Source organism: Phlebotomus argentipes, unplaced genomic scaffold (assembly GCF_947086385.1).
Source record: "Phlebotomus argentipes unplaced genomic scaffold, Phlebotomus argentipes genome assembly contig_6, whole genome shotgun sequence".
Taxonomy (NCBI): domain Eukaryota; kingdom Metazoa; phylum Arthropoda; class Insecta; order Diptera; family Psychodidae; genus Phlebotomus; species Phlebotomus argentipes.
Window position 1 is genome coordinate 192,662 of NW_026776145.1, and position 10,265 is coordinate 202,926.

Sequence of the window (10,265 nt, forward strand, 5' to 3'; positions counted from 1 at the left end):
GCCAAATAGCTCACATATGAAGTCGTCGATTGTCAGGAGCGACGAGCAATTTTATAAATTTCCTCATAGAATTTTTCCTCTTCAGTAGAATTTAGATAAGTCTTCAAGGTATCCTCCAACCTGCTTTCCACACCACTACGGATAGGAATTCATGAGAAAACCAATTTTCACAATGCCACAGAGATAAATGTCTGTGCGCTCGTTGAATGTTTATGGCTTACCCGCCAAAAAGGATGAACGAAATGCCATTCCATCTGAAGCTGAAGGTGGTGTGATAATCAAGTATGTATATGAGTCTCTTCTTGGCTTATGATGGGAGCGACGGCTGGAATCTGAGATGTTACACTGAGATATCAGGCATATACATGTTCAAAGATATGCTGCGCGATTTTACGCATTCTAATGAGTTTCATCCACACCAAAAAACAACACATGAATTGAGATTATACATACTCATGGTGCAGATCTCAGTGTTACGAGTATGTCTTTTCTTTATTTTAAGCTGCATGAGTAAATCCTTATGCGATATACTCTGTAATACAAGTCCTGCCATTTCCCCTTTTGGATTGATATGACTGTCTGAACTTTAAATATTTTGAATACAATCGAGAGAAAATTCCGTGCTAAATTGAAATGGAAATCTCTTGTACTGAAACTACATATGCATATGTATTATGTATAATAAAAGGACGTAATACAATCATGAAGAAAGTTTTCTAAATCAGTCTATCAAAATATTTAAAATTATGGGAAAATATTTGAATAAAAAGGTTCCTATTTATGAACACATTTATATAGACCCTGCATTTATTTTATGATCAGAAATTCTGCTAAAGAAATTTTAAATTATTCAAAACTCTTCAGTGGTGGCAAGTGCATAACACAAAGTTGAGCTTCAGCTTACAAACATGCATGTTTAATGGCACTCCTCAACAAAGTGATCTCAAAAGTAATTTATTGTTAATTCCAGTTTAAAATCCTTTAGGAAAGCCAGAATTGCTCTAGAGATTCTTGATACAAATTTTTAATACGCTTGAACGAATTTGTTTTTGAATATCAAGCATAAAGATTGAGATTTCCGGGATTGGGGATTTCATTCATGCTTTGCTGACTTATCGAAAGAGATTGCTTGAGAGATGTGAATATATTAATGCAATATGGCTGACATTTAGTCGTGTTATATCTACCTTTTCTTCTCACGCAATCGCATCCCTCTTTCCTGTCAAGTGAAATAATTAATGCCAGATGTATGCTAACTGATAGCAGTGAAATGGGATTAAGCCCTGAGCGTAAATCCTGCACCTACACCATGGCTCTACCATTAGATTCCGTAGTCTTTTCATTAAAATTTTGCCAAAATGCTCGCTTCTGAGCGTGCCCTTGGTGGCGGTAACTCAATCAAAATTTGGCAAAATCTTGAATGAGGGAGGATTTAAAAAAATTAGTATTCTCATCTCGTATCTACAGGCAAGGTTAGCGGAGCTCCTGAATGTGATAGACTGTGCGGAGGCCATCATATCTGTTGTGAGGGTATGGCTTGAGGGTGAGATGAGGAAAACCGAGTGGCAAAATAGGATTTTCTGTGCAAGTTGGGTCGAGGAAGATTCTCGTTCCATGTGTCCTTATCCATCAATCACATTGGATGGTGGCAGCATCCCAGATTCCCGCTGACATCTGAACTCCCTGTGAGTGCCTATCGAGATAACAATAAAAAATCAACACAACGATACAGTCGGCAATATTAAAGGAGGTGGGGGCGATAGGAGCTTCGGGAGATTGAAGCTCATCAGTGGTGCTTCAATTCCTCACACCCATTGTCTACCCAGGGTCTTGATTTTGAATGCTGGGAACGTGGAAAATGCTGCCGACAACCGACGGACGTTAATGGGAGTGAAATTCTCTTGGCCACTTCCTCAAATATACTTGCGTGATTGTCTTATAAAACTCTATGGGGTGTGCTATACAATCAACAGAGGAAAAATCCCATGAATAGTAAATGGCAATATTGTATTCGATGTTTTTCTTTAGACTCCAAAATGAATGCCAATTTGGATGAAATTTTTATAACACCCCTAACCCTGGGTCCACAAATTTTCCCATCTTGAATTTTCAGGCAGAGGGATTGAAAATGGCTATGCTCGGCAGTGAGTTGATGATTATACAGTGTTATGCAAACTCACTTTTCAGTTTAATTTGTTGACGTATTAAAGTTACGCTAAAAGTAACCAATTTTAAAGTGTACGCTACTGCGTGCTCAATAATGAAAATTATGGAATATTATTTTGGAATTTTTTTTATTATATAAACCAACATTGCAAATAACATTGAGACTTCAAGAGTATATTAAAAACGCATAATTTTAATTAAACACATTTGTTTTAATTATTGTATTACCATGCTTTGGAATAAAAATTAATTTTTGTATGAACAAAGTACAACAAAATTGCCTCTTACCAAAATAAAACCCCAAAACTTTTCTAGATATAAAAATTCAGTACAATAACAACAAATACATGATAAAAATATAAATACATAAAATATTAAACTAACTAAATAACAGACATTTCAATGTGATTCGCGTGTAATATGCAATGTGTTCTAATTATATCTTGTTGGTTTTACCGTAAATGAGATGCTAACAATGCCAAAAATAATTTTTAGTCCTTAATTGAAATCAATGAATTTTTCCAATTTTATTAATTCTACATACTAAATATCATGGTTCTTACAATTTTTTTGTAGTTGTTTAATTTTTAAATATAGTTTCTCTTATAACCCGTATTATTAGAAAAAAAATCTGGCGAGTTCTTGGGGTTAAGTCTTGGGTTAAGTAGACTATTGGTATAAATATTTAAATATTGAATCTCTATTCACTATTTAATATTTTATATTCACCATTGATTTTTTCCCTCCAAAGAAGATTAATGTCTTGATCTAGAGGCATCAGCGAACGAAATAATGTGTCTTCATGAGACAACCCAAGGCATGATAAATACCAAGAAAATTCATCTTGACAGTGAAGAAAGGATTGTGTAGAAATCTGGTGAAAATATGGAAATTATATTGTCACGTTCTAGACTGAGAGACGGTGTAGCCCATAAATTTCTGATAAATGATATCAAATTGCCACGCTAATTTGAATGTGAATCGATAATTGACTACGCCTTGTGTGTATGTGTTTGCGAACGGAAGTTCGAGTGGATGGAACTGGGAGATGCTAATTGAAGATAACCGTCTTGAAGCTGTGATTAATCTTCTTCTGTGGGTGGCTCGATGGGTGTGAGGGTGACCCCAAGTTTTGGGGCACAATTACGAGAAATTACCGAGTATGAGTAGGAATTTCTCGCCTTCGGTTTCATTATGGTTTCTCCCTGGACTATCATCTCTGGAAATCATCATCAATCAGTCAAGAAGCTTCAGTATGATACGATGAGAGGAGAAAGGTTTGAGTGACCTCATGAGAGTAGATGAATACTAATTAAAATCATTGGAATTGCAAAACTTTTCAATTAGTCAATTAGCTCAAGACTCCTACGCCAGAGGATGCGGCAAAAACACATAAATTTCCCAGTCCACTTTTGTAACTGGTGCGATGAAAATTATTATTGGACTCTATGACCGAATGCTGGGACCATTATAAAATCCTCCTGGCATTCAAACCAAGTCAAAACTGAACGACCAAGATGATTTATTCATGGAACTCCGTACATACGGTTTGATTGCAGTTTCCAAGGACTTTACATAGTCCTCAGATTAATTTGCACCATCACTTCTTCTACAAATACAATCAACAGACAAAAATAAGGCGATGAAGTTTGATTGAATGCTTGATCACTTTAGAGTAGAATTCCGATAACCTTCTACCTTTTCAATAGCTGTTAAAAAGTTGATGAATTAAAAACTGATGAAATTAAAAGGAGTGAAACACTTTGTTTCGTTTAATAGTCACATTTATGAAGTGATTTTGAAACAGAAATGTATTCACTTTTTAACATACAGAATTGTCTAATACTTATAAAATACCTTTTTAAATCATTCTCTAGAAAGATTAGCAATTCACCCCGTTCCATGAAATTGAATACCAGAAAATTGATCACGTATATAACTTAGAATTTTGAATGTATTCACAAAATTATATAAAAAAGGTTTTCGTACTCTCCATTTTAGAATCAGAAGTTTTGCCTGAAGTCCAAGTCTCTCTATCGCTGTTGTTACCAAGTCAAATTTCAGCGGTAAAGTGTTAGATACAGGCAGGCAGAATTTGTATTAAATATGGATTTTGATAGAAGTTATTGTATGGAGAAGACTTTGTTTGTTCTAATAAATAAAACTATGCGGAGGGGATGTTTAAAGTCACTGATTAAAGCGAGTGGTTAAAGCCATAATAAATTTCCGCTCAATTCTTAATTGTATATGGTATTCTGCCCTAATATCCAAAGCATGTACTTGTGCGTGGCGAAAGGAGATTGTATTTTACGAAACATTAATCGTTTATTGTGTGTCAGACTGACGCTATAATGATCAGAATAATGGTCGTTAAATTTCGGGGACAATCAGATTAGCTGTTGGGATGTTGCTGAAGAGTGTTGTGGTGTGACAACTCAGGAAACACTTTGCCATTCCCAGATATTTTATTGCCTTCCCGTATACATAAAAACATTTCGCACAAATATACAAAATGACACCATAAATGTACAATTTTTCCCAGGATATCAACCACCCCTTCCGCCTACTCAATTGTCCAAATGTGAGTGGAAGAGAGCTCAATTTCTTGTCGCGTGACCAGCAAAAGTGAACACAGAATAGCCGCATTCCTCTTACTACTTATATACTTGCACATCTAAATTGATTTTAATTTCCTCTTGCGTGGAATGACTGGGGTTTTCCATCAACGAAATAACTGTTGATTGTTGAAAGTGACTGGAAAGAGGCAGAAAAACGACAGTAACGTTTTATAGGAGGAAACGGAAAAATCCACCCTCTGCACAATTGAATGAAAGAGGGTGATTTTATCCAATTAAGATATCAAATATTATTAAGCAGATCAGTTCTGTTTGCTCTTGGCTTTTGTCTGCAGCTAGACTATGAATACAAAAAAAGAAAATATATTTTGATAGGATTCTTTTCCAATATTTTATCAAAAATAATATCAATTATAAACTTGCAATTTCTCTATTTGATTGGTTTTTAAATTAACAAATTGCCATTCTGTAGATTGAAAAATATTACAATAATTCAAATCTCCAGGGGAAACTACATTTCGTCAAAAGATATACATTTGAAATTTATCTTTTCTTGAAATTGTCTCAGATAGTATTGCGATTAATATATGGTCGCTAAATTCGCATACGACATCAAGAATTGTCCCTCATTTATCACCGATCCCTGCAATTTTTCGCCAAATTCACATTCATTTTTCTTTGCAGGTGATAACGTCACGGATTTAGCATCATCACATCCCATGGACGGTGGCTGGCTGGAGTTGGAATCAGGGGTGACCGACAGGGCATCGTGGGATGACTTGACGCCTGTCGCCTCAGAGTTGGCCCAGACTGCGTCTGCAGAAGTATCCTCCAGCGATTTATCACCGTCTCAAGGCGAGAACGGCAAATCGATGGGAAGCTTCTCCACCACATCCCAGATCACCACATCAACCACCCACTCAACACCCACCACCACGCGGTCCAGCCCTACTACAACGGCTACCACAATTCGACCATGTAAGCCTCCCATGCCACTCAACTGCCAAGCTTTTGCCTCGGAATTACATTTTAATTAGGGAAGCGAAGGATAATTAATGTCTCACCCCTTGCATTTTGTAATCAAACAAGCACTTACACTTTGTAAAAATATCCAGTGAAATTTTAAATATTGCACGTAATTGCACGGCAGCTGTTAAATTAAGATTAGACTTGAAAATTGGGTCGATGTTAGTACTTATCTAAATTCATTATTAACTAGTGGGTGCTGGAATTTCTGGTAAACTAAGTTTAAGTGCATTTACATATAAACGTGTTTAAGCTCTACTTAGGACAATGGGCATTGTTCAGAAATAATTTAAGCAGACATTTTATATATTTTCGGTTCGGTATCTACACAATCTTACGCAAAATTTTCAGTGCTTGTTCCAACATTTCGGCCAAGAGTCACCCACGTGCGCACATATCCGTCGAAACACCATCATGAGCATCATTGGGGTCCATTCTTCGAAGAGCCTCTTAATGCTACCTCCGGCGTTTTGCAGGTCGGAATCCACGTAGCTACAGAGGCTGTTCTTAACTGTCGCGTTGGCATGTTGAGAGACAAAACGGTGAGTTTATACAGAAAAGAATTTATCGCTACATGCATTACAGAGTGAAGTTAATTTAATAAAAACAAGCGTCGAACAATGCTTATAAAATATTCTTTTCGTTAATGTGTATATTTTTAATTTAAAAATTCTCAAACATTACGCTTAATACACATAATAATTATTGCAGAAATTCTTATGACTTCAATAATTTCACAGTTTATAACCGTTAGCGTATTTATTCGGTTATAACTTAAAAGTATATATAATTTATGTTTTCAATATTATTTCAGAAATTTTAACGACAAATGAAACAGAGTTTGTAAGATTTTAGTTGTATGAATGACGAGTATGTGTATAAAAATGCATTGTAAATCAATATCAACGTTGGCATGAGTTGAAACTGAGAGAAGAATCAGTTCTTGTGCTCTTTTTAATTAATACATTCATTAATATTTTAACTATTCATTATGCAAATGACTGTTTGTTTTATTCAAAGGTACATTCTCTCTTAATTAAATGCTATGGCTGGGAACTCGAGAACCTGCAAGCAAGAGGAATGTCAATTACGAAGAATAAACTAACAGTAAATTCAATTGAGTTGATTTAAGCAAAAAAGTGGATTGAATTGAGATGAAAAATTAAGTGAAGCGGAGTTTGTGCGTGTTCAGGAAACACATACGGGGAGCTTTCTTTGTTGAAGATTGAGTTCAAAGTAAATTGGCAGCGCCCTTCAGATTTCCTTCAGGATATACTGGAAAGAAAATTGTTTACTTTAATGAGCACAAAATGTTTCCTTCAATCTCATACTGCTTCCCATGCTACGACAAATCAAAGACAAGGTTTTTCATGGGTAATTTCTCATTTGATGGTGCTGGTATGTGAGGGGTAATTTTTTATTGATTTTTCAAATGGTATATGATTGGATTCAGAGTTGTACGACGGAGCATTTAAGTATTTATATTTATCATCATACAGATTATGGGAATACCTTGTTTACGTGATCCTCTATAGCAAATAATACATTTAAGTATGAGCATTGAGTATTAATAACGAATGAATAAAGCTCTTCTACTATAGCTTTGATGAGGACTATGGTTGAGTTTGAAGCATACATATAACTCGCTGTTATTTACAGGTGATGTGGGTGAGAAAGACCACAGAGAAGGTCTCACTGCTGACAGTGGGCAACGTGACGTACAGCGGGGACCCAAGAATAGCAGTGAAGTTTCAGTATCCTAACAATTGGCGACTCCACATAAATCCAATTCAGCGTGAAGACGCTGGCCTCTACATGTGTCAAGTTTCCACGCATCCACCACGAGTGTTTGCCACAAATGTCACGGTTCTTGGTAAGCACCACCGCAAAGTCCCTGGCGACATGCGATCCAAACTCAACTGATTCTATACTCTGCCCGGCGTTCTGTCTCATGCAGCTCCAGCCATTCGGGTCGTGGACGAGCACGGTCATGAAGTTCATGACCGCTACTACAAAATGGGGAGTGCCATCGATTTAACGTGCCAAGTGGCTGTGTCATTTCTGTCTGTGCTGCCAACTGTGATGCCTGTACCCAGTCCGCCACACTACTCGCACCAGCGTCAGTTCCCCTTCATCCCCAAGTTAGCGAACTTCAATGTCACACCACTCATCATGCCAAAGACATCACACACCCATCATACAATGTCCAACCATTCGGGTGCATCCACTACAGCTACATTCCCTCACATTCCGCAATTGTCAAATTTGCGGGGTCACGCATTCACTGGACATCGCGTAGACGACGCGCGCCAACTCGAGTTCTTCCATCAAAAGCTCACATGGCGGAAGGACGGAGGACCAATTCCCAAGGATGTTCAACTCAATTTGAGGTACAGCACCATCCAATATCGCCTTTCCCAGACGAACGCTCCTTGACTTCTGTTAGCTAATTGATTCCCCTCCATTAGCATAAGAGCGCCTTTCGCCTTCAGTTCTGAAATTCAAATTTTATGCTAAACACCCTTGGGGCTTTCGGGCCACTTTGTGTTCCACCCGTCACTCCATTTCATCCTAGTACTCGCGAAATCTTCTGAATAAACCCCTCCAAGCACTAAATCGAGTCACTTAAATAGGTTTTTCTCATATACTATATTATTACATAGTACTCTTGCCCATTGCAGTGCTATAGATGAGTGGCGGAACAGCAGATTATCGATCCCAGTGGCAGATCGGAGACACAGCGGCGAGTATTCTTGCTCAATTCTTAATTCATCTGCTGCAGTTGTTCACGTGCAAGTATTAAATGGTGAGTGTGAAATAAATTTTAAGAGGTTTGTCATTTAACTGTACCCAAAGACAAATGGTCTAAAAATCAAAAATGACACTATGCTTTATCCAAAGAGGAAGCGCGATTCTTAAATGTGAGATATTTTAAAAGTGTCATTTTAACATTTTTGTAATTGAAAAAAAAATTCTGTTGTAAATTCCAGATTAATTAAAAACTGAATTTATACTTTATTTAGTTTTTGAATTTCAGTATATTCAGTTGTAGAAAAAATTGTTTATTTTTCTATGGCATGATAAATAATAGTTTGTGTTTTATAAATAAAATTAAATTTGGAAGCTTTACATACGAAATAATTTGAAATTAGGCCCTTACAATTCAAAACTTTGCGAATAAAGGGTTAAACATTTGTCAATGTGAAAATTGCGATTTCAGTGAACCATGATTGTGTCACATGTTTACCCCTTGTTGAGTAATTAAAAAATAAATTTTATAAAAAAATCTTTGGTGAAATCTTATATAGTTTTTGCGATTTTGGAGTTTAAGAACACACAGTATCAATGAAGACACTTATGACAAACCTCTTGGATCTCCAAGTACATTTCCTTATCATTTCACTCAACTGCATGAATAATATTCCACTTGACAAATAGCTCTTCTTCCAGGCGAAATGCCAGCTGCTGTTCAACATAACTCGGCCACCATTAGAAGATCCATTCTCTCCACGTTACTTCTTTTCCTATTCTTTTCTCCTCTGGTTCACATATCTTGCTAATAATGAATTGATTTTATTACTAAAATTAAGCGACGGGCAAGTGCTGCTCGAGAGGTTGACTTTAATCCTTTATACGGAATGATATCAATCCTGGTACACTGGCATGGGCATCGATCAATGATGGATTAATTAAGTAAACAACTTGACCACAAAGTGGTGCCCAAATTTTAATTGGCAAAAACCCCTATCTCATTAGTGACCAACACGAAGATGTCGACTTTATGCCAAAACTCTCAATCACTTGTTCGAAATTGAGGAAAATAATTAAATTTTCAAACATGGAAATAAATTGGGGGAATTTTAATGAACAATGAGTGATGAATACACATTTTATCCAACTGTATATAATTAAAATTTATATGTAAAAAGGATAAAACAAATGAAATTAAATTGAGAGAATAGATAAGAGGACATCATTAAATGATTGATCATTCTAAAGCGGGGAAGTCAAGTATAAAACACATAACACTAACTGATTTAATTTAAATATAAAATAAAGTGAAGTAAAATAAAATATCTATATATGTAAAATTTGATGATTATTGAAAACAGAAACATATTAAATGTATGAAATTCTTTGATATGTTAACATTACAGAGTATGTAAATTATATTTCAAAGAAAGAAGAAATAAAGAACACTACAGAAGACATCACTAAGTTTTTTAATAAATATTTTCAGGATTTGAGTTGAAAAGAAATTTTCAGCATCTGCTTTAAATGGTACTCAATTACCATAAGATTTTTTTTAGAAAGATTCATGCAATCTACTTTTTACTATTGTTTGTGGAGACCAACAGACCAATCTCTCTAGAGTAAGCAATTGAATAAAAATTTATTTGAATTTCTCTTTATTGTTATTTTTGCATAGTAGACAGAAAATTCCATTCTTTTTCAGATGAAATTATACTAATTTAAACAACTCAATTAAATTGTAAC

The 10,265-nt window shown here is 35.7% G+C and overlaps 1 protein-coding gene across 2 annotated transcripts in view; it reads left to right on the plus strand.

The window, feature by feature from the left end:
• Nucleotides 1–9,982, plus strand: part of LOC132265067 (uncharacterized) — a 30,636-nt gene extending 20,654 nt beyond the window's left edge. The window contains exons 3-8 of one of the 2 annotated variants that reach the window (XM_059765519.1): nt 5,427–5,720; nt 6,120–6,310; nt 7,428–7,641; nt 7,726–8,158; nt 8,450–8,574; nt 9,207–9,982. In XM_059765519.1, the coding sequence (XP_059621502.1) occupies nt 5,427–5,720; nt 6,120–6,310; nt 7,428–7,641; nt 7,726–8,158; nt 8,450–8,574; nt 9,207–9,328 (1,379 nt within the window). In that variant the 3' untranslated portion in view covers nt 9,329–9,982. The remainder of the gene's footprint in view (nt 1–5,426; nt 5,721–6,119; nt 6,311–7,427; nt 7,642–7,725; nt 8,159–8,449; nt 8,575–9,206) is intronic. The other variant, XM_059765529.1, reaches the window with a different exon arrangement.
• Nucleotides 9,983–10,265: the final 283 nt, after the last annotated feature.